Source organism: Podarcis cretensis (genome assembly GCF_951804945.1).
Source record: "Podarcis cretensis genome assembly, chromosome: 11".
Lineage (NCBI taxonomy): Eukaryota > Metazoa > Chordata > Lepidosauria > Squamata > Lacertidae > Podarcis > Podarcis cretensis.
Window position 1 is genome coordinate 40149764 of NC_137180.1, and position 26077 is coordinate 40175840.

The following is a 26077-nucleotide window of genomic DNA, read 5'->3' on the forward strand; positions in this document are numbered from 1 at the left end:
TGGCCGAGGACTGACAGCTTAAGGCTAAGAAATCCATCCAGGCCTTCTCATAAGAGCTAAAAGCAGAAGGGGAAATGGAAGCTGCTGCTCTCTGTAATTGACAACTAATTGTTGTCAAAATGCCACAGGTGGTCTGGAAAAGTCTGGCAGTAGCTAAGTGTCTGGAGCCCAGGATCTGAAGCGCTCCATCTGAAAATGGGATAGAGTGTCAGCAACATCATTAGAGGATCCCGTAATCATGAGAGCAGAAAGCACAATATTAAACCTTAAGCAGCGCAGCTCGAAGTGTGAGCAGAGGGGCGGAGACTCTGCTGGAGCATGAGGACTGTTTTGCCAAGACGCTCACCACTGCCTGGTTATCAGACCAAAAGCAGATCTGATGGTTACTGAACTCCTCGGGCCACATGTGAACTGCTACTACAACGGGGAAAACTCAAGAAAAGTTAGGTCAGATGATTGCTTCACCACACCGGGCTTGAGGCCATGGCTTTGCACACCAGCAGCCCCTGAAATAAAAAATTGCAAACCATCGCATGAGATCTGCCTTCACCTCACTTGGTAAGCGTACACGAAGGTAAGGGGACCTCAGGCCGCAGGCAGCCTGGCCTAGCGGGAATGGAAGGGGCGGCCTGGGGCAACACTCTGCATGCAAGATTAATTAAGTGACCCAGCAAGATCGGATGTGATGGAGCATCACTTGCTTCAGAGGAAGTATTACAAAATAACTTCCTTCAAGGCAGACAGCTTCTACATAGGCAAGTGGTATGTTTTAGCAATGATATCCATCTGGATCCCTAAATAAATGTGATTGGCTTGCCCTGCCAGGCTCAAGGCCGGTGTACATGATGATGAAGGGACCCCGGGCCATGAGACAACCTGGCCAAGCAGGAACGGAAGGGGCAGCCAGGGGCAACCACCCTGCATGCAAAATTTAACTGCCCTAGCAAATGATAGGATCTGACAAGGCAACACTTGCTTCAGAGGAAGCATAACAAGAACAACTTCCTTCAAGGCAAACAGCTTCACCACAGCAAGCAGATGTTTGAGCAACAATATCAAGCTGACCCCCAAATACATTAAAAGGGGGCAGTAGGACCACTGTCTTATCCACTGCCAACAGAACACCCAGCTCCCAGAGGGAACAAAGGGTGTCCAGAAAGCCTACGAAAAGGCTGGTGTCACATGAACCAGCCAGTAAAATAATCCAAATAATGGTACCCCCAATTAAATGAGTCTTGACTCGCACTGTTCAATCCAGAAAGGCGCTAAAGGACTTGAGTGCTGCACAGTCTATTGCGCAACCCATCGGCATCGCCTTATCAAAAATAAGGAGCTCCATCCAAATTAAAGCCCAACCACTTAAACTCTTCAACAAGGCACCTCTTCCAATTTGTTGGTAAGCTCAACCACCTGATCCAGAGACGCGTATTTCACGAAACAATTCCGGAAGGATAGCGTCATTCACTGAGGTCCCTTTGGGATGCGATAAATAAGGATCAGATGGAATTATATGGGGCTTTCTTAGGGACAATCCCCGGTGGGGATAAACGAAGATCAGGAATAGGAGGAGGATCAACGGGGATCCCACCATACGTCTCAATGCAAGCTGCGTCCTAACCTTCTTTCAGGCTACTTCAGGTAGCTCTCTGACTTTTGATTTGCTGTATTCCGAGCCACTGGCTGAAGAGCCAGAGGAATCCTAAACCTTGAAAAAACCCTTCCCATAAGCACAAAGCTGCGATCCCAGCAAGCTGCGGGAATGATGGCAGCCCTGCGTCTAACTAAAAGCTTCCCTAAACAAGGCTGCTTTCAGATGTCTTCTAGAAGTCTTGTGGTTGAGGGTGTTCCACAGGACAGGTGCCACCCGAGAAGGCCCTCTGCCTGGCACCCTGTAATTTTGCTTCTCGCAGTGAGGGAACCACCAGAAGGCCCTTGGAGCTGGACCTCAGTGTCCAGGTAGAGTGATGGGGGAGCATGCAGCTGTCCCATATAGGGACCAATTCCGCAACCTAGACATTACCATCACCACGTGCTGACCAGCTGAGCTATCCAGGCCCTGCCATAGTCTGCAAAAAACAAAAACAAAAAAACCCTAAACAATGTGAGGAACCGGTGCAACCAATGTTTCGTGCACCACTTGGGGCCGCTATTCAGGCCAGAATCGCTGCCAGAGGCCATTGAATTCTAGGGCAAAGTGAGCAAAGCCTTAGGAACACCTGCTAGGCCCGACATAAATAATTCCAATGAAATAGCAAACTTGAGGCAGCCCACCGCCTGACCAGGTACCCCTGCTTGCCCTTTTAGAGGGAAGCACCTCCTCAAGAAACCTAAATTTCTTTTCATTTCATTTCTTTCTTTTTTTTGGGGGAGGGAAGCAATGATATCGCAAATGGGCCCAACTACCCAGCCACAGAATAGTCCAAAAGGAGCAGTTTGTTTTGTTTTGTTATAACAATGACTAAGAGGGGGAAATGACCCCTGTCTCCCAGGACCTAGTCCTGTCCTCTAGCCACTAAGCCACAATTCCTCTCTAAAATAGTGGTAGCCACTATCAGGGCAAAACAAACTTGAAGAAAATAAACTTGTTCAGAAACAGCATAGTTAAAGAGCATACACAGAGTGCTCATAGTCATTGGAGGCACAGAGACACTGGCTCCACTCTGTCTGCCCCAAATATACAATAGCAACTGAGCCTGCAAGCAAAATTCTTAGAGAATGAGTCACATGTCACAGAGACTTCACAATTTACTGCTAACTGTAGCAGGCTTAGGCCTGAATGTAGGCCTCACTGCTTCTGCTCTTAAAAATCTTTGACTCATTGCAATATTAAAGGAAGCTCAAAATGGTGCTCCTGCCCAAGGCTAGATTAAAATTCGGCCAACAGCGCTGCACACACCCAAAATAAAGCCACCTTTGGGGATACTAAAAACGAAAGTGATTCCAGCTAAGCTAGGAACAGTCCTGACTAGCCCCACAATTAACAAACAGGCAAAATGAGGGAACCTTTTCTGCAAAGGTAAAGGTAAAGGTACCCCTGCCCGTACGGGCCAGTCTTGACAGACTCTGGGGTTGTGCGCCCATCTCACTTAAGAGGCCAGGGGCCAGCGCTGTCCGGAGACACTTCCGGGTCACGTGGCCAGCGTGACATCGCTGCTCTGGCCAGAGCCAGAGCCAGAGCCAGAGCCAGAGCCAGAGCCAGAGCCAGAGCCAGAGCCAGAGCCGCACACGGAAACGCCGTTTACCTTCCCGCTGGTAAGCGGTCCCTATTTATCTACTTGCACCCGGAGGTGCTTTCGAACTGCTAGGTTGGCAGGCGCTGGGACCGAGCAGCGGGAGCGCACCCCGCCGCAGGGATTCGAACCGCCGACCTTTCGATCGGCAAGCCCTAGGCGCTGAGGCTTTAACCCACAGCGCCACCTGCGTCTTTCTTTCTGCAAAAGAAAGCCCCTAATGGGGGCTCTCTCCCTATTGGGAAAGGCAAGCCAAGGAGGATTATGCACAGGCAGCGCTCACAGGTACAAGAAGGATCTTCTCAAAGGGCAGGGTAAGGGGTGGGAAATCAAAGAGGAAAAGAAAAGGGGTGGAATTAAATTAATTAAGGGACTAGAGAGGATTAAAGAGAAGGGGGAAATAAAGAAATGTAACCAGACAATGAGAAGATAACTCCACAGTCCAAGTGCTCCTGGTGATCCGAAGCACACAGCGAAAGAGGACGTCCGTTGCTGCGTGCCTTTTATTTAACAAATAGGGCTGTCAATCACTAAATGGCAACATCTAAATTTCCCCAGTAACAGCCCGCCCCTGCTTACGAGTTGGCCAAACCATCCGCCCAGAAACAGCAAGGTGTCTTGGAATCCCCAACCGCAACACGTGCTCTCCGTGATGGAGAACATGCTTTGTTATTAGTAGACAATGTGCTACAAGGGGACAAAACTCACAACTGAGCAGCAAAACTCTACAATGCAGGTTTGAGCTAAATGTGAAAATCTATGGGGACTATGAAGGGCCAACAAACCTCTTTATGTTCCCTTTCCACCAAGGGAAGGAGAAAGAATAGGGATAGACTTCTTAGATTTCTCCAAGTTCCCTGAAGTTTGGGGGTTAAAAAGTTGTTGTTTTTTGGGAAGACAGAGAATGCCCTGAGATGCATATAGGTTTTTCACCCTTCATGCTTGCCTGAAGCTCTGGTTCCACTGCAGTATAGTTGTTAGCATGGAAAGATTCCCAGCATTAAAACTCCAACTTACCCTGCTCCCCAACGCTATCGTTTGGATGCTCACAGAGAGCAAGAAGGACCTCTGTGTCCAAGATTACCAAGCTCTTCTGTTGAAACAGATACCTTGATGAAACCACCAGGCAGGGGAATGGGGGAGGAAGACAAGCCCCATTCCACCCATTTTCCAGAAAGTTCTCCAGCTGTTAAGTTTTGCTGTCCTTGCTTACATTACAAAGCAGACTTACTTTGGTTTAAAAAATGGTTTGTCTCTGCCCACCCTCCCACTCCATGTTACATCTATATAATCACAGGATTGGAAGGGATTTAAAAAACCAATTTAATCTAACCCCAAACTCATCACATTATTATTATTTTTATTATAACCAAAAAACCCAAAAACCCTCCAACAAAAGAATCTCTTACAGAGGAATCTACATTCACTTCTGCTAAAATACATTGGAATTGAAGGAGATTTACTCACATTGGAATCAGTGGCTATAAAATGGCTAACTTTTTTATTTTTGAAAAAATGCTTAATTAGCTTTGGGTCTAGAATATTTTAAGAACAGCTGAAAGCAAAAGAGGCAAGCATTTCTATCTAGTTTACGTGAAGTGTTTTTTTACACTCCTCTACTAATCAGTAATGAGTTAAATAAAATTTTAAATTATTTTAGTTGCTTTGTTGGTCACATATCAAAACACAGTAACAGTAAAGGTAAAGGGACCCCTGACCGTTAGGTCCAGTTGCGAACGACTCTGGGGTTGTGGCGCTCATCTCGCTTTACTGGCCGAGGGAGCAGGCGTACAGCTTCTGGGTCATGTCGCCAGCATGACTAAGCCGCTTCTGGCGAAACCAGAGCAGTGCACGGAAACGCCGTTTACCTTCCCACTGCAGCGGTACCTATTTATCTACTTGCACTTTGACGTGCTTTCGAACTGCTAGGTTGGCAGGAGCAGGGACTGAGCAATGGGAGCTCACCCTGTCGCGGGGATTCGAACCGCCGACCTTCTGATCGGCAAGCCCTAGGCTCTGTGGTTTAGACCACAGCGCCACCTGTGTCTATTTTGTTAATGCAATACCCACCCGGGAAGAATGGCAGATGAAGGTGATGGACTACATGGAACTGGCGGAAATGACTGGCAGAATCCGAGACCAGGGAGAAGAGTCGGTGGAAGAAGATTGGAAAAAATTTAAAGTTTATCTACAGAAACATTGTAAAATTAAGGAATGTTAGAAGGATGTTGGAATGAAGCTATGTGGGTTTTAGCAGAAATGTTATAAAGGATTAAGTAAAAATGGATTGGTAATTAGTGAAAGAGGAGAATGTAAAATTATAGTATATCAAGATAAATTTTTAGGATAAAAACAAAGATGGAAAGGATTTGCTGAAATATCTAATTCAATTAGAATACAAAAAAGGGAGGTGTGAGGAGGTCAAGGAAATAAGCAAAGGAAAGAAATTTATGTAAAGGTTGGATTTGTGTTTTTCTTTTTTTGTGCTTTGTTTAACTTTTTCTATTTTTCTTTCTGTAACCTTCAAAATTTTAATAAAATCTATTATAAAAAAAATATTTTGTTAATGCAAGCCTACAAATATTATTACTCACCAAGTAAAACTCAGACTTCTAGACATATGTTGTAGCCTGCTGCATATACTGTACATTCTATAGATGTAAATAAAATAATCAACAAAAATGAATCAACAAAGCTGTCTGGCTTTTTGGGCTTTTTTGGGGGGCATGGCTGTGAACTGCATTCCAAATTTTACTCCTACTGTACAACGCTACTTATCCTCCAGTGTACTCTGTTATAAAATAGGAACTACATTTTTAGACAGCTCTTAAAGCTGAGCAACACCACTTGGCATCTTTTTGCAAATGAAAATTTGCAGATTTTGCCTGGAGGAATGGTACCATTAATTACATAAAAACTGAAATGAGAATGACTTTGATTTGACATTTATCCAGTTTAGACTTGAATACACACACAGCAGAATGATGTAGTGGAATGGATGGTACTGCTTCAGGGTGCAGGTGCAGGATGCCATTCTGAATGTGCCCAATTTTAAAAAATCTGTCCCTGCTAGTTAAAAACTAGGACATCAGCCCTGTTATGCTAGTTTTATACTTGCAGGGAGTTTTTTTTTTGCACAGGCAAGCATAAAACTTTTTCACATGTAACCTGAAGTGGTCCATTCTTCTACCCCCGGACTCCCACATCTCACCTCAGCCTCATTTCCTGCATATATAGATCAGAATGTGCAACTAAAGTGATAGACTAGAATACACCTATTCAGACTACATGAGATTTTTCAAAAATAGTCTTCTTTAAAGACTATTTCCACATAAAAAAGATTAATCCAGCAAAGCAGCCATAATGTGTTATGCTTTTTTATGCACAGGGAGTAGGGCATCCTCACCTGTAGTTTGAAGCTTCTGTCTAGCACCTCAAACTTTTGCCGCCTCATCCTGCTGCTTGTTTAGAGAAACTGTCTCATGCTTCAGAAAGGTGAGAGGTGCAAATAACTGATCTGTTACCATTCAAATAATTATCCCAAACACAGGATTTAATGTCAACTCTAATGAAATATGTGCTTTTCATGTAACCCTTATTTTGCGAGTAAGCAGTTGTAGTTTGAAATTATACTTTTAGTCAATATTCATTTATGCAGATACTACATAAAATATTAATTCAAGCTATTGTATCTTTAAAATGAAGATAGCAGCTCAATGACAGAATGTGCGTAGCCTTTCAAGAGATCAATTGAAAACTCATACCTGCCAAATAAAGCTAAATTAAAAATTTAACAGATGGTTTCCAACCACTGCAATCAATACAACAGCTTTTAACTCAGCTCAAGGTGAAAAAGCACCCTTATAACTCTAAAAAAGAGAGAGTATGATTTCAAAATGTAAATTTAATTCCTGTTTCCCAACAAAAGCTCATAAGAAATAACAAGATTTCTGGTTTGGAATAAAACACCACCAGCAAGCAATAGCTGCTATGTAATCTAGAGGAATTTATATTTTGAATTTGTGCTGGTACTGTTGCTTTAAATGTTAAATTTATCTTCATATAAAGAGCTTAACAAATAATGAACATACATTAACTTTCAGACATTTGTTCTTAACTGCTGGCCCTGTGTACATTAGCAAAGTAAAGGATCTTCTATTCCTCCTATAACTGCCACACAAACCAACCAGAAGTTGCTGTGTATTGAGCATTAATTATTTGATTGTAAGAAAGCCTCTACTGTACATAGTTTACAAAAAATATAACACCTTATTTATTAAAAACAACTGAATACATTTATTTTTAAAAAATTCAAACAATGATTAAAATCAGCAGCAACTGAAAAGAGATGTAACTTCTAGGGGCGTAGCTAGGCTTACCTAAACAAAATGTTTTAAGCAGGCAGGGAAAACAATACAATGTCATATAACTTCTGTGTAAAAATATCAGGATGCAAAAAATAAATAAAAAATCACTACACAGGTCATCTGGAAAAGGCTCGAGTCAGCATATACGTTGGGCTGCCTACGAAGACAGTTTGGAAACTTCAGCTAGTGCAGAATTTGGCGGCCAGGTTACTCACTGGGGCAAGACAGTTTGAGCATATTACATCGATCCTGGTCTGACTGCAGAACAACTTGGAGAAGCTCATCTTAAAGTGTTTGTAATAGCCCCACAGTGCAGTACATAATGTAGGCATGGACCTTCTATGAATTACTGTATTAGTGTGAGATGACTTGTGCTCATTTGTGATGGTGGTTATATCACATTGTTTTCTGAATGTTTATTGTGCTACATATTGCTTAACTTTGGGAATAGTTTGGTTTTAGTAGTTATTAAATTATCATCATGAGATGAACGGAAGAGGTTGAATATAGGAAAAAGCAAAGAAGCAGGCATCTAAGGCAAGTGACGTTATTGATAAATGTTCTGAACTTGAATTTTTTTTATATACTGTATATAAAACAAGTAAATGAAAACAAGTCTCAGAAACCTATTAGTGAAAATATTGTTCGTTCCAGCATTCTGAGTACCAGTTTTCAAATACAAGATGCAAACAAGTTGAGTGATATAAGCACTGACCTCAACCTTGGGGGAAAGTAAAAGAAAACTCTGATTCCATTTCAGTGCACAAACAGTCTTGAACTCGGTACTAGCTCTGATAACTCTGTTGCAGATTCCAAATACTGCAGTGAGATTGAACATACGCTTCATTGTGGTGAAATAAGAAATTATGGTCACTTTTGTCAATGACCACTGATACAGCCCTATGGAGAATAAATGAAGAACTGTGAGATTATGTAGAATGATAATGAACAAAATTTAAAGATTTTCTGCAACCTAAGAGGCCTTCTGGTGCTGGCAGTCTTTTATCATTTATCTAAAGGACACCTCTTGAATGGAGAAAAGACTAGGAGGAATGCTTATTGTACTCTTAAGTCAATAGGCTCAGATTGTTTTTGTTTTTTTGTTCCCCAATGGCTTTTGCTTGGAGGGACATATTTCATAGGTAAAGAAGGTTTTAATGGCTAGAAACATGCCCATGAATTTATAAGTATGAGAATTCTCTTGGCTATAAAAACTAGGTTTTGGCTATGAAACAGTGAGGATCAGTCATTGGAAGGGTGGATGCATTAGAAGGGCAGACTGATGAAAAAGTCAAGTATTGGAGGTGTGTTCTTAGAAGAGTTGTAGCTGCAGTCAAAGCTTTAACATTTTGAGGACTGTCTTTCAGAGGAAGCACAAATTGCTTTGGATCTATTCATAATGGAAACTTTATTATGGTCACAGCTGAATTTGATCTATTTTTAGTAAAGCACGTATCAAAATATGGAACCCCAGGCAAGGGTCTTAAGTTGAAATAGATAAGTAATCAACAACATGGAAGATAAAGTTTTGAATCACATTACAGAATAAACATATTCTGCAAAGCATTATTAAAATAAGTATAAATGCCTGACATAAGTCATGTTGACCAGCTTTCTTTGATAATTTGATATGTGAACGAAAATGAACAGCCTGTAGAGTGTTTTATTTGTTTTCTCCCTAATCCTGGCCATAAATCAGAACAGCTGGCTGATGCAGTTTTTAGCACACTTAGGACATATAAATATTGAATACTGTAGAGGGCAATCATACAACACTGCAAGCAAAATGCCTGGATTGTACAAAGGTCTTCTAGTGAGAATAAAAGCTCAATGTTTTCATGCAATGCCATGCTCACTCACTGAACCTAATCGGGGTATGTGCAGCAGAATGCACATAAGCTATTGAAAATGCAAATAAGCTACAGTGGTACATCTGGTTACGTACTTAATTCGTTCCGGAGGTCTGTTCTTAACCTGAAACTGTTTTTAACCTGAAGCACCACTTTAGCTAATGGGGCCTCCTGCTGCTGCCGCGCCGCCGGAGCACAATTTCTTTTCTCATCCTGAAGCAAAGTTCTTAACCTGAGGTAATATTTCTGGGTTAGCGGAGTCTGTAACCTGAAGCATATGTAACCCGAGGTACCACTGTATTGGATTCCTTGGCCTACTTCAAAAACTTATATGTATTTTTCTCATCATCTACTCATCAGTGGGAGGTATTAGAATCACACTTGACAATATCCAGAAATGTTTCTCTAAAAAAACATGTCTGGTACTCAGTCATCTTTAAATGAAGCTTGTCACAGCTTAATCAAAACTGGAACCAAATTATTGCAGTATTACATGATGATCTGCTATAAATAAGAGAAACCCTTAACTCGCAGTAAAGGTACAGGATTGTTTAATAAACTGGAGTCCTTGGAGACAGCACTAATGGCACAAATGTGGAACACATTTTGGACTGATTCAACATAGCAAGAAGTTTCAATCTGCTGACATCAACATTAGTACTGTGGCAGAGCTGTAGAATTCATTGACATTGTATATGAAAGATGCTGGTGATATGTTTGAATTTTTTGAACCAGCTGCTATGGAAAAGCCAGGTTTGAGCAACTATGATGATATGTCCAATAAACAGCAGCAGAAAAAGAAACTTCAGAGTGACGAATCACATAAAACTGAAACAAAATTTAAGGCACATGAAAGCTTCAAAATTAACACATATAAATGTGATAATTGATAGGTTCATCTCAAAACTGGAGAGACCAAAGTTAGCATGTAAGAACCTTAATACTTCAAAGTTTGTGATCCTGTTAAAATGCCAGAAATGGAACAATTAGAAGCGCAGATACACACAAAAGATTTGCAATATTACTATCAGGATGACTTGGCAGGATCATTCATTAATGAATGCAGCCACTTCAGAAATTATTTATTAAGTATGGCAGAAGGACATAAAAGCATCTTGAAAATGTGTGCAATGAGAGACAAACTACAAGACGTCTTTCCATAAACAGACATACCACTCAGAATTTTCTCTGCACAGCAGCAACCAATTGCACAGCCAAAGAAAATGGAGTATAAAAACATATTTGTATTCTCAAATGTTACAAGAATAACTTAGCACATTAGCCACACAGAATATTGAAGTAGAAGTAGTGATTACAATAGACGATGAAGATGTGATTGATGCCTTTGCGATGCAGAAAGCACATAAAAAATGTTGCATAGTGACAACATAAAACACAATACTTGTAAATTCCTTGTTTTTTATTTAAAATATGTAATGAAACAAATGTGTTATACATTTGTAAAAAATACCCTATTAATTCTTTAATATAACTTGTTCAAATAAATAATTATTCAAATAATTAAATTATTCTTATTCAAAAAACTTACATAGAATTTATTACATTTCCCAAGCCCCTTTCTAATTAAGAAGAAGTAAAAACATTTTCTTGCTTTGAAGCAAATAATTTTATCTTTTTGTCCTAGGAAATCAAAGTGAGATAATAAGCTTAACATAAAATGAATTTGGGAACAGCATGGCAGTAATCAGGACTGCTTTCCTGCCAACTGTGTTACTTCCAGTTGCATGAATTCCTGTAACTGCAATTATGGCACCGTTGTAATTATCTGTACAGCAGAACCCACTATCACTGTTTGGTGGGGAAATGTACTAATTGTGCATCCCTTGTCGTTTTAATAAGAGACACTGTCATGGGCTGCATGCTTCCATAAGCCACCATTCAGAGGAAAACAAACATATATAGGAAAAATGGGAGCAGCTTTTGAGAGTTGAAAAATAATTCAGAATAAACAAAATATAACATGCAATATAAAGTTAATGAAGGACAATAATTACAGTTAACTTGTTAGAGCAAGTGAGGCCTCTATCATATATTAACACCACATTCTGCTATGTTGGCAGAAGCTGGGACAGAGCAACGGGAGCTTACCCCATTGCATGGATTCAAACTGCCAACTTTCTGATCAGCAAGCCTGAGAGGCTCAGTGGTTTAGACCACAGCACCCTCTGTTCCATAAATGAGTTTACTAGGCTAAACGGTGCATAAAAATGCATAATTAGTGAAAATAACATGCAAAAATGTATATTAAAATCAACCTATTACGCACAATTGCATACAAGCAAATGTGCATTAGGAGACTCGCTGATGAATTTTCATGAGGACTTTTACAAAAATCAAAAACTGATACAGAAATGGGGGGAACTGAAAATTGGGAAAATGGAAAATTGGGAGAAACTGAAACAGATTGCTGTGAGGTAATAATTTTTTAGCCATTATAAAGCTCATTTCACAACTACTCAACTCGGATAAAAAGTTTTATATTCCAAGTTGAGGTAAAATGATGCAATAAATATAATAGGCTATATTTATTAAGTCTGGTATCTACAGATCTGCCAGGGCAATTGAAACCCAATCCGGTGGGCTGGATAAGTTTTGGATGACCACCCCCTTCTGTTTTGGCTGCTACAAGTGCCAGGTCTGTGGATTCAGCACTCTATGAAGCCTCACCACTGCTGGCTAGGTGTTAGGATTACAGGCTGACAGTGCATTTCTATACATGTCTATAAAATGGAACTTACTTCTAGGCATCTATCTATCTATCTATCTATCTATCTATCTATCTGGAATTTCTATCTGGAATTTCAGTTTAAGGTTTAGTCCCTATTGTATTCAATGGGATCTACTTTTTAGCAGACACATGGAGGATTGTGCTGGAAATGCATGTACAGAATTTTAAGAGACACTAGTCTAAAATCAATGATTACACTTCCCCCGTAACAGTTTGACTTGCATTGCTGCTTCAACAGATTTTCTGCAATGACACACAAAAACTCCCTTCTAATTTCAGGTTTCTTGGGACTAAATCTGGAATAAACAACATTTTGTAAGCATACTTATGTAACAAATATCTATTTTCATTCCTAGGAGCCGAGAGTTGAATCTCAGGATCCCTCGAAATGTCAACGGATGGTGAGGCAGCCTGTGTGCTGCAGCTGCTTCTCTTGTGACCTTGTATTGGATCCGGAGCCAGCTGCATCTCATCCTCCCCTGTGATTCTGAGGAGACCCTTAGGCAAACCTCTGGCATTGTCCATGTCAGCTGATTTCCTTGGCTATCTCTTTACTTTCCAAAACCTCCCTCCTGCTCAAGGGCCAGGAGAAAATTGCTCTTCGAGTGAAGGCAGCGCTCAGCATCTGATTTGGTGTTCTTGCATAATAAATGCCACTTACTCTGCCTCCACTCTCTTTTGTTCCTTTTTAACAGATTAATTGAGCTGGTATGTCAATCCCATTGCCTACTGATGATGAATGTTGCCTTTTGGATTGCATCCGTATGTTTTTGGCTTACACTAAGTTTGGAAGCCTTTTGGAGAAGTAGATGGCGTTTGCAACTTAGTACACCCTAGGGCACCCCAGGAAATAAATGTAGGATGGTCCGATGAAAAAGAAGGCAGGGATCCTGCACCTTTAATAGTTGTATAGAAGAGGGGATTTCTGAACAGTTATTAAAGGTGCAGGAGTCCTGTGCTCTCCATCTCTCTCCTGTCTTTGTGAATTCTTACTTTTCCTGGTGCGTCCACACCAAGCATTCATTTTATAATTGCAGTATTCGCTTTTAGGGGTGTATCCACACAATGCCAAACTGTATTTGAACATGCCCCAATTTCCCTCCATCTCCAAATTATGCAGATTTTATCTAACTGGAAAAAAGCAGGTAAGTATGATGAAGTCTAGTACAGTGGTACCTTGGGTTACAGACGGTTAAGGTTACATATGCTTCATGTTACAGACTCTGCTAACCCAGATATAGTACCTCGGGTTAAGAACTTTGCTTCAGGATAAGAACAGAAATCATGCTCTGGCGGCATGGCGGCAGCAGGAGGCCCCATTAGCTAAAGTGGTGCTTCAGGTTAAGAACGGATCTCTGGAAAGAATTAAGTTCTTAACCCGAGGTACCACTGTATAGGTGTCAAAAGTAACAAGCATATCCTGCCTCTCCTTAGATGCAGAGGAAATCAAAATTGTAGGCTGTCACAAATAACAGATGTTGTCAATATTACTGCTCTCATTAATGGCAGAAATGCCAGGCTTTTTGAAGGAGCACAAACGAAGCAAACAACTGCAGAAAGGAACTTAGTATGATTCTACAACAAGCTCCTCCTCCTGGAGGCTGACAATTAAAAAAACAACGGAAAAAAATCCTGCTGTTCCTTGTTCACATGCTCAGTGAGGTGAAAAAGGAAGTGGGTGGGAAGTCTATAAAAACAGGAGAGTCTGTGCAAATACAGACTAAGGATATAGCAGCAGTGCACCACCCACTGGCGTGGATGTAATTACAATGGATATAAATACATTAAATTCTCAAAGGTGTGGAAAATGCCATACTAGCTTGATTCTACTTAAAATGGAATGAAAGAGAAATGAAATTGAAAGAAAAATTAATGTGGGAGTGCCCCGTGAGGAGGATTCTGAGTCATAATCTATAGCTCCAGCAGTACATTTTGAATGCAAGTTTTCACTAACATTTAACACAGAAAACTGCAAAGAATGTAGATGTTGTCTACTAAGACATTAGAAAACAATATGGAATCCAAGTGGGACATCTGGTCCTTCTCTTTCCCAAACCTCCTTTGCTTTGCCAAGGACTCAGCCAATGTGTACTCCTACTTTCTTAGTTTCTGAGATAGGGGCTAAGTTCCATAGACAACTAAAACAAGTCTTCAATCTGCACCCTCCCCCCCCATGGGCAACATGCCACTTCTCAGTGGCCTTTTGAGGGTGTCTCCAGATTGACACTATTTTGCAGGAGGGATTCAATTGTATGCTGTAATAAACTTAAGTTTGCACAATTAAAGTGGATTAAAGTGCTCTTTGGAAAGTGATGATGAAATGCTTTGAAAACTGTGGGATGAACACAGTGCAAACAATCAGAATGAATGAAGGATGACTAGCCCCACAAACAAATTGGAATGAATGCTCAACGAAGACCGGATATAATCTAACCTCCATGTAAGCTTTCTTCAAGTAGATCAGGGTGAATGTTCAATAAATAGGTCAAGTGGAAAAGCCCTGTGTTTTCTAATAATGGCCAAAGAATTGGAAGACAGAGGGGAAATGAGGGGTGAGGTGTGCTCTGCCAAGCACTAAGGTTGTTGAGTAGCCTTAAAAACACCTTCATACTGTCCCAGCAATCTTAGGTAGGAGTAGAAAGTCCTTCCATTCTAAAAATGGTGATGCAGCTTGTGTGTATCCAGGCTAGTTGGTACGTATTACAAATATAAATGAATTTATACTGTATATGCTTAGTCTGAAATTTTTGGTGACTTCACAGGACCAGGTGAGAAGGAGCCTCAAATTAACTCTTAATCCATTATAAATTATACACTCCTTCAGTTTTTCTTTACAGTTATTTCAGTTACCCCCAAATTATTATTTTTGCTGAATAATTCCATTGTTTGTGAACCTTCTGTCCCATAAAATAAAGTGTGATATGGACACACAGTGGCAAAATGAGTCAGTGTGTCTGGCTGTTAACTACAGTAGAAGGTTGGTGGTTCAAATTTGCCCAGGGACTACTGTGAGCAGGATTCCTGCACTGCAGGGGGTTGGACTAGATGATCCTTGGGGTCTGTTCCAACTCTGCATTTCTATTATTCTATCTAAGATTAATCATACTTAGAAGAGATCCTTTGATATTAATGAAATTCAGACCACTCATTTTAATAAGTGTACTCTGAGGATAATTTAGTTGGCTATCACCCATAATTTGTATCACTTATTTGCTTTGGTCAAAAAAGCTACCATTAATTTCTTTTTAAAGAAACACATTCCAAATGAAGGTAAATAGCTGAATTCTCTCTCTCTCTCTCTCTCTCTCTCTCTCTCTCACACACACACACACACACACACACACACAACTGAAAGCAGTAGAGTCTGGTCTAGTCTGTGTGGAAGCTGGGACATACATTTTTATCCCTTTTAAAAATTTCAAACATTGGCCGCAGTAATTACAATACTTGAGTCTCCTCCTCCTCTCATCAGGAAAACCTCACACGTAAATACTACATTACTGACATATATATCCTTCAAGATCATAGTGGTTTATAGAAAATTAAAATGCCAGTGATCAAATGTAGGACTGGGCTGGATCAATAATATTGTGTTAGGGCAGCGGGTTTCAGCCTTTTTGAGTTCACAGCTCCCTTGACCAACTACATTTTTTCTGCGGCACCCCTATGGGCTCAGGAGCTCAGTTATGTTACCCCTTGCCTGCAGAGCTGGCAGCCTCTCGCCCTTTTTTGAACACCCTCCTTTTTGGAGTGTTCCATTAGCCTCCTTGCCATTTCCTTCTCTTTAGGAGTCCTCCGAGCAGCTGCTGCTGCTGCCCCTAGTTTCTGAGATGCCCCCCCTCCCCAAAGAGAGGAGCCACCTCACACTACCCAACAGAGGCCTGGGACTTGTCTGTCCATTCCCAAGGACTGGCAGACTGGCTGACTGGGCTCCCTTGCCCGCTTGCTTGCTTGCAACCAGCACTTCTGACCAGCCCCAGAGGCACAATTTGCCTATGGAGCTTGTAGTCAGGGCTGCTGCAGCAAACAGCTGGGCAAGCTTTTGGGAGGCACGAGCTGTGGGAGGGCATCAGAGAAGGAAAGAGGGACAGAGGCCAGTGTTGGACATGGCACCCCTGTGTTATTACAAATGCACAAGAGTCTTTGCATGGTTTGGAATTAGAAAAAGCATTCAACAAATGGGAAGGGTAGATGCTAATATGTCTGTGCCCTTATTTGTTTGTTTGTTTATTTTCACTAGAATGTCCCAGGGTGGTATACAATACAATATTGTACAATAATATAATACTGAATTATTTAAAAAAATACGACCGTTCCAGCCAGAACACAACACCAGTATAAAGAGGCATGTCTTCAGCATATGGTGAAAGCTATATGATGAGAGTGCTAGATGGGAGAAGTTCTACAGTTTAGGGGCTGCCACAGTGAAAGTCCTCATCTGGGCCATGAGTTCCATAGGCAGAACTATGAAGATGGAGCCAATATTTCAGATATTTGGTGCATAAGTCATTTAGGGCTTTAAATGTTACTGGGAGCTCCTCGAATTAGGCCTGGGCTTCAAACAAGACTAAAATAGATCCAGGTAATCAGTTTTTCCCCAAACATGCCTGAAACTGGGCCATTACTGCCTTCTCAAGCACCCTCTTCAAGTAACTAAGGCAATGGCAAAAATAGAAATGAAACTGATATCTCAAAACCAATGAGTGTTTCAGTAAATAGACATTTTACCTATATTTTCTTTTGATTAACTTAGATTAATTACCAGGATACTAGTCACCATCATATTACAAGCTAAACAAAACTCTTGTTTGATAAGTGATAATTAATGTCTTGCATATAATTTTGCTTTATGACAATGACTCAAATGTTTGGAAAGAATTAATGTCATTTAAAAAAAAGATTCAGTGTGAAGAGCTCCTTGTACTGTATCAGTAATATTTTAAAAAACTATATCACATAATCAGTTGTCCATTTATTTGTTTTCTCCCCAACTTTTAAACAAAGAGAAAGTTCAAGAAAATATTTTTGCTTTTTATGATTCACAGTGTTTCTTTTCCAGTAATAATTTATGAATTGTTACAAAAATTATTCTTGCTCTTACTAAAAATATTTTAAACTCAAATGGTACCAGTTTTTAAGAGGCAGAAGAAGAGTTCTTTGGCAGACAGATTGCAGCCATTTATCACAAGCTTTTAACAAAGGCAATTTTGGAATGGATATATAATAAAATCAGCCACAAGAACCAGCTTATTACAGAAATGTTGGCAGACTCTGAGCTGCAGCAGTGGCAACAGGTATCACTATTATGCTTAAAACCTATAATCACCAGATGTTAGCAGTGTTACTGTTTTTAATCTATAAAACATTCTACAAACAAAATACACCATCCTATACCATGCAATGCTCCTTCATAAAAGTTTAGTTACCATTGTTTTGTAGCTAGAGGAAATTTGGTGCCCCCTGCTGTTAAAAAACTCACACTTCTATTATTGCATCCTTACTGGGGAGTCCCCTTATACAGGAAGATTAGCAGCAAAAACACAATACTATAGTTCCGGTGGAATGATATATTATGCTGTGTGGAATTACATTAAAATAGAAATATAGAATTTTAATGAACTTGAACTGTAATGTTTTGGTGCGTGGGTGCATTCTGACAATACAACATAGGAAAATACACCCTATTGTCTGAGAGAACAATATTAATATATTGTATTAACTATAAAATATATGGAAATATTTATAAACATAATTCTTGAATTCATACAGGGTGAAAATAACATGATGAATGATAACAATGATAGCAGCCCTGTATAGGGAAGCATTTTAATGTTTGATGTTTTATTACATCTTTATATATGTTGGAAGCCACCCTAAGTGGCTGGAACAACCCAGTAAGATGGGCAGGGTACATAGCTGTCAACGTTTCCCTTTTTAAAGGGAAATTCCCTTATTCCAAATAGGATTTCCCTTAAAAAAAGGGGAAAGTTGACAGCTATGGCAGGATATAAATAAATTATTATTATTATTAACAATAGAGAATTTCATAATGGGAAATTTTATGTAGTCATGTAATGCGAAAGCTCAAAATGATGTTTATGCAGTTGTGCACATGACTCAAATAACCTGTAATGTTTTAATGCACATGTTTACTTGTGTATATGGCTTAGCTATAGTGAAAAACCTCACACTGACTGTAGGAAGTAGAAAGCTGCAAAGAAAACTGAAGAGGAGCTAATTTCAAACATGAGCACAAAATTTTTAAGAATAGAATAAGCAGTCTTTTCACCTTTTATAGAGGAGAATTTGTATTTGTAGTTTGTCAGGTAGAAGAACTACATTACAGGAAGGGAGATCACATTTTGATTAGAAACAAGAGATTATTGAAAGACTTCCTTTCTGTTTGGATTTTAAGTGAATGCTCATGATGAAGGACTTGTTCTTTATACTGATACAAGTTTTGGGTGCAAGAAAAAAATAATTAAAATGTACATAGACATAGTTTCTTTTCTACATTTTTGGTATAATCTACTAGTGTTTTTCATAAGAACAGGAAATGTTTGTACATATTTTTGTACTTTAGCCAATGGGTCCATTCAGACATTGTGTGAAGTACAGGTAATGAACTATGGTTTGATGTTATGTCTGAATCAACAAAGCATGGTTTGCAATTGTCTGCACCCCCCAAAAAGAACAGTTTGAAGTAGGTTTGTAAACCATGACTGATGCTAACTATAGCTTAGTAAGATATCTGAACTGATATATATATATCATGGCTGCAGCCATTACTCCCACTTAGAGGCTGCTGTCTCTAACATGATAACATCTGGTATGATTACAATCTCTATTTTATTGTACATACCTGCTTCTGAGGCCACCTCTCTGGCCACCTCTTCTTTCTCCTCAAACTGTTCAGTCGGTTCCTTTTTCTCTTGCTCAATTTTTGATCAATAGTTGTGAAAGGCTGAAGAAGACCAAGAGGTGTGATGTGCTTCTGCACAGTATCTTCTTCTGTAGTGCTCTCTGATGAAGACAGGAACAGCTGCTGGTCAGCAGTAGTGCTCTCAAGATACTGTTTGGAAGCTTTTAAACCATGATTAAACTCTGCCTCTTCTTGTGCAAATGCACCATAAGAAGTAACTGAAAAACTGTTTGGAAGCTCACCAACATCTGATTTAAGTGGGAAATGAAAAAAATTATGTGTTCTGCTGGACTTTAATTGTAAGCAACCCTTTGTGTAAAAAGGCTGTGTTTCATGTTGCCTGGAGAAAACAGGTCTCTTAGCTGTGGAAGTTCCATATAAAGTAGGCAGCAAAACAAGCTTCTCTCTGAAGTTCATGTCTAAACTCTGTGATTTTCTATGAAAAGCTTTTACAGTGTATTTGTCATTCACAGCCAGTGAAGCTGAAATACTTGGTTTAGGATTAGACACTTTGAAGTGTATTTTTTTACTGTTCATCTCAAAGTTGGTTGATCTTACCTCTAGGCAAAGTGCCTCCATTAATCGTCCAATGCCATTGTTATTTTTGGCTACACATGGAAGTCTTTGATTTCTGTCTTCCAAAGATCCACCTGTCACACTCTGCCATATTTCGTTGTTAAAGTCGGAATGAACTTTACAAAGAGACAAGTGCTTCAGTGGCGATATTGCTGATGTAACTGAACTAACTGTTTGGTAGTCAGTTCGCCTCTTGCAAAGATGGATGTTTGTAAATTGGCCACAGGAGCATTTTGTATTATTGACGAAATTAAAACCCCCCAGACGGGCCCCACAGAATGGGCAGTTCAGCTTTCCAGTTGTCCACTGTGCCTGAGGATAATGTGGAGGGAAACAAACAATTAATTATTTGTAATCCAGAAGATAAGACATAAATCTTTTTTCAAACAGAGCAGAAAAGCATGTAAACATTTGTTTTATGACTGAAAAAAGGCAATGTACCAATGTAATCATTTCAAAGGGTTATTTGATATTCCTAAATACTCGGAGACCTTAGTTTTATACTAAGTAAGGCATATATTTAACATGGAACTTTGAGGGGGAGTAAGGGTAACCTTTGAACAGTCTTGTAAACTACAATCCTATGCAGAAGTTAGTCTGTTCAAATCTTTTTGTTAATATATAGTTTATTGAAAAAATTCAGTAGAGTGAAAAATGTGGAGAAAAGTCAAAAGAAAAGAAAAAAGTGCTTAAAACTGTGATACGATGCAATATATGGGTATATAAGTAGTACCATGATTCTAACGAGTATAAAATTATTAACAAGTCATTGTGCTTTTTATAAATGTATTCCATACATTCTATGTTTGTATGTTGCAAAAGTAGTCATAGCTTTTCCAATAAATCAAAATCAGTCTTTTAGCAGAAGAGCCCATTTACATCTGTTGAAATCTTACTGAAGTTTCAGGACTTATGACACCAAATGAAGTGTGGGAATAGCATTATGTATTACAATTTTACAGAAACTTTGGATGTGTTGATATGCATACGAAATATGGCAAGAGCAGAGGTGACACAATGACTTGTTTATTATAAGCATTTGAAAATGCATTTACCTACGTAAATAATTATAAAATATGTAATGATATAACTGTACTTCTTAGGCCCTTTATAAAGACCTAGATATTATTTACTTTCTGTAGAATATTGCATAGAATATTAAAAAGTTATGCGAGATAAGTAAAGTGAACATACATTTTCTATTATACGAGTCACCCAATCTGGAAGTGCTTCTATGTTCATGTGCCATACATTACAGATATCCTGAGAGGCAGTAGAAGTGTGAGGTTCCTGTTGAATTAAGATTCATTATATTAATAACATTCTCACCTACTTTCTATTTTAAAATACCTATCATTGATATTTTCACTTCCAGTAAAGGTAAAGTTAAAGGTAAAGGTACCCCTGCCCGTACGGGCCAGTCTTGACAGACTCTGGGGTTGTGCGCCCATCTCACTTAAGAGGCCAGAGGCCAGCGCTGTCCGGAGACACTTCCGGGTCACGTGGCCAGCGTGACATCGCTGCTCTGGCGAGCCAGAGCCGCACACGGAAACGCCGTTTACCTTCCCGCTGGTAAGCGGTCCCTATTTATCTACTTGCACCTGGAGGTGCTTTCGAACTGCTAGGTTGGCAGGCGCTCACTTCCAGTGCCATGAACCAATTCCTTTGTATCCATTTCCCGCATTCTTTATTCCTTCCTCCTTGCCTTCAGGCAAATGTGTCCTTTATGCCAGCTTTCCTTCTAATTAGTGCCCCATCAACCTATTTCCCTTTCAACCAGGTTGAACAAGTGTCTATACCTAGCACCTTTGCTTCTCCTTCTCCAACTATGATACAGGATGCATTTCAGTGTTTTACAATTAAGTCATGAAATACAAGTATTGAAATACAAGTTTGAGGGCTTGCCCTAAAAGACAGCAAGTATTTGATAGTTTTAAAACACATATTGTTGATCCTGCAATAAAGAGGCAGACCAGCTGCCTAGAGAAGGTTTCTACTGTAATGGCCTCTCTGCAAAGATGATGGAACACAGCTGACGTCTCCTAACCATCTTAGAAAATGAGGAATTTCTCAAGCATATAGTGAAAAAGTTTAGGAAATTGATTCAAATCTTGTGGTTGAATTCTTTCCCGACAGATTATTGCTAAACCTTTATTAATATATCAATTATGAAATTTTATAAATACATTGTTTTGAAGGCATTTGTGCAATCAGTATTATAAGACACTATGCTTTTCCAAGAATACACTATACATTTAGGAAACAATGGCTGATAAAAGCAAGTTGTGTAATTGTTTAAATAAATGGTGCCATTTTCTTTCTTTGAAAATAGGCATTGTGCAATTTGTAAACAGAAAATAGCAAATAAATTGTTTCAAATAAATACAGCATTTCATCAGAAAATTAAAAGGTTTAGGTTACAGATACGTGCCCCAATTCTGAAAGCAGTTGAACTGACAAATTATAGACCCAAGCCAGTTTAGTCTCATTGTTACTAATGTAATAAAAACGTGTTTCAATTTAATCAGTCTTGTTTAACCAGTTTAAAGATAATGGCATTAGTTTCTAAACTATAAAAGGGTTGCAAGAATAAGAAAAAAAACATGTTTAAAACTAACACAATTTAAATGAATGGGGTCATGTTTAATTCTGAGAAAACCTACTTGTTCAATAACATTTGTACAATCACTGGGGGAAAAATCAGTTCACATTGTTGGTACTTTAAATTCCATTTCCCCCCATAATTTTTTGTTGTTATTTTCCAAACATAAACTTATCTAATTTTAATTTTGTTCTTTGAGCAGGGCAAATTTTTATACTGAAAACAATATTGTGAAGAATACTTGGCTTTAAAACATATGATTATTGGAGCCTTGGCTTTATTTTACTATGGCAGTAACAAAAAGAAAGTAGGAAAAAACAAGAAAAGTAATGAAAAATATTTTAATTTATCTTATGGCTATACTGCAGTATGACATTTAAATGCTACTAAAAGCTTTATCAAGTGCACTCTAAATAATCACAATTTAGTGCCAACAGTTGCACTCCCAAGGCTGAATTCACTGCAGCATATGAAAATGAAATTTTAGGATGTAGCTAAGCCCTGTCTCAAATGCAAGTCCTAAAAAATTAAGCAGAATAAAAAAGCTTCAACACTCTGTATTATTTGCTTAATCTCCAGTTTCTTTCTTACCAGTGGTATAAATAAGTGTCTTAAAAAGTCTGGTGAAGGGGACGAAGGGAGCTAATATTGTGTCTTGATGTGATGGGAATCCCTGTTTAGTTATGACGTTTACCACACAAGGCTCAGCCCTAACTTAACCCACTTGAATGTGAAGAAATGATAATAGGAACATAGGTGCCTTATACTAGGTTAGACTATTTGTCCATCTGGCACAGTAATGTTTGCCCTGGTTAGCAGAAGCCCTCCAGGATCTTAATAATGGACAGATTGGGTACAACCGGATCCATGCCAATTTGGGTGTAAAGTATATCCCTTGAATCTGTTTTTCTCTCTCTCTGTGTGTAAGGCACTTACAACAAGTTTTCAAGGTGGTGCGGTTGCATTTTCATCTCTTCTTCTTTACAGGTTTATTTTATTATTTATTTTATTTCTTAAATTTCTATATTGCCTTTCATCAGAGGATCACAGGATGGTTTATAATATAAAAACACAAAATACATACCATAGTAACAAACCAAAACAATACCACCCTGCCACACAAAATCAATTTAGAGTGTTAGTTACTTAGAGCAGCTACAAAGAACAGAAACTGCGATCCAGGTTGAAATTGGGCTGCATATGCCTCCATGGGGTATGGTATATGGAGATATTTTGCACCTCACAGGGGCATTGCATGAAAAAAATATGTCTTTTTTATGTGTGCATTTATGTGTGCATTGCTACATAAATGCGGTCATAAATGAATCTGCAACATGGCTTGTCAGGTGTTTGACCCTGGTGTTCTAGATGTTTGGTAAATTATTCACATTTATAGAAACCTTACCTAAATATATTAAAAGTTACAGTAAGTCATTATATATAACTGTTACTGAGAAACATTACAATGTAACAAATTTATATCAAAAGCAGGAAACCTGCAGGCAATTAAAGTATCTTTTTTCTTGTTCTAATGAAGCTCATAGTTTAAAATATTTGACTGGTAATGTGACCAAAACTTTACTGAGAGTCAAATGTCCAAACTGAGTCTACTGTGAGTTTCATACATGTCCACAAACCTCAATCTGGCTTGTTAACCAGCCTCTGATAGCATTTGCTATCAACTTTCCTTCTTTCCCACTGAACACCAAATTTTCTATCATTTGCAGACTGTTTCTGGGAGAGTTATCTGATTTGTCCTGCAGTGTGGAGAAGGAAAGAAATCAGTGGACTCTCTCCTGCTGTTTCTTCTCTTGTCCAAACTGCAGGGACAGTGGGAGGAAGCCACATCTTGCAAACCCTTTGGAAAGCACAGAAGACTTGACATAAATGCAGATACTGTTCCATCTGACTCACAGTGACTCTGCCCTGCTGTTTCTTATCTTATCCAGACTTCTGCAAAAGTGAGAAAAGACTCTCCCCTCTCTTTACCCCTCTAGCAAGTGGAATATATATTGACTTATAGGATGCATAAAAAAGGTAAAGGGACCCCTGACCATTAGGTCCAGTCGTGGCATAGTTGGATACATATTTAGAGATGTGTGCATTTTCTTTGAAACCCAAATTGACTGCACTGTGATCTGTTTACTGGAGCTCAGCTTCTTTTCCTCTTCACACCCTCTTAATGTATATAGACTCCTTGTCAGACAAGCAAGGTGCAATGGACAAATAAACATTCTTTTAAAAGTCTGCCCACCCCTCTCTCTGCAAAGCAGATCAACGTGTGCATATCAGAAAGTCCTGATGGCAGTCTCACTTTCTAACCTTGCCCTCTGCAGTGCATGCATGCTTTAGTTAGGACAGCAAGTAGACCCTGCAGCAAGGGCAGCATGTGCTTCAAGTGTGTGTGTGTGTGGGGGGGAGCAGTTTCCTCTAAACTTACTACTGCAGGCATAGACTACCCAGACTACCTAATATGCAGATAAGTTATAGGGTACTATACTTTCTTTGGAGGGATTATGTGTAGGTGTATGTATTTCTGGACACAATGCTTTACTGAGCCTCTTCTCCTCCACTCCTCTACAGCCATATCAAGGTACACTTCCACATTTCTTTTTAATTTGGAAAAAGTCACAGAGAATCAACTTGTGAGATATCAGATATCTATTACCCATCCAGCATGAGATGTTTGAGAATTGCTAAAAAAAATCCTTCTAATGTAACATAAAAGTTGGATGGTACTGAAGACTTTAAAAGCATTGATAGTTAATTATAATATTGTGTAAAAATAATCCCACCTTTATGAATAAACACTTTTAAGACACATTATTATCGTTTGCTGCATCATAGCCTGGTGCTTTTGTGGCCAGATGATTGGAAGGAGATGGAAGGACCTAAGTGTTATGTACACTCTATATTAAAAAACGTAAGTACTACAAAATAATGCCCGTTCTCTCTCTCTCTCTCTCTCTCTCTTTCTCTCTCTCTCTCTCTCTCTGTGTGTGTGTGTGTGTGTAGAAAAGCCCTTTTAAACTATGCAGGTCAATAAAACCACCTCCCCTACTCATCAGCTGCTTTCAGAAAGCTTCTGAGATTTCACCAGATGCTCCTTCACACTTTCAAGCATATCTTCACTATCATGAGGGCCAATCACTTGCTTTTAAAAAAGACTAAGCCTGAGAAACTTGAGGTACTGAATTCTATGCCTGATAACATATTGTGGAAAAAATCGTGCAATTCACAAAGCCTTAGTTATAACAAGTGTAGGAAGCAGACCTGTCCTTTTGACTGGAGAAGCTTGATGAATTTGAAGGCTTATTTCTTAGCTGAAACTGGTCAAACGAGAGAAATAGATGGCTTTTGACACTGTAAAAACTGGAATCCTAAAAATATCCTGCTATTCACATAAAAAGCTGTAAAAAGTACAGATAATTCACAAGCCATGTATTGCCTGTTCTTGCACTGGGTTTCAAAGTAGGACAGATGCAAAACTTTTGACATCTGTTTGTCCTTATTAATCATGTGATTGCACATAGTGCATTGGGTTGCTTGCCTAGCCCTGTTATGCTGAGTCATGCTATAACATCTGAAGAATGTGTAGGAGACACTACAGTTAAGCTAGAAGCAGATACAAAAACACCGTCCAGATTCTCCTTACAGATTATTTCAAATCATTAAGAGGTGGAAATTTTTAAAGGGTTGCTATATAAGGAAAGGAAAATAATGTGAATTTCTTTTTCTGCATGTATCACCCAGTTTCATAATCCAGATTAAGAATAAAGCT

At 39.2% G+C, this 26077-nt stretch overlaps 1 protein-coding gene across 6 annotated transcripts in view; it reads right to left on the bottom strand.

Moving 5' to 3' along the window:
• The window catches only part of RNF180 (ring finger protein 180), a 56891-nt gene that overhangs the window by 24777 nt on the left and 6037 nt on the right, over positions 1-26077 (bottom strand). For all 6 annotated transcript variants that reach the window (XM_079995554.1, XM_079995552.1, XM_079995551.1 and 3 more), the window contains 2 exons: positions 20889-20984; positions 19059-20006 (listed from right to left, as the gene is read on the bottom strand). In XM_079995554.1, coding sequence (XP_079851680.1) covers positions 19059-20006; positions 20889-20984 — 1044 coding nt within the window. The remainder of the gene's footprint in view (positions 1-19058; positions 20007-20888; positions 20985-26077) is intronic.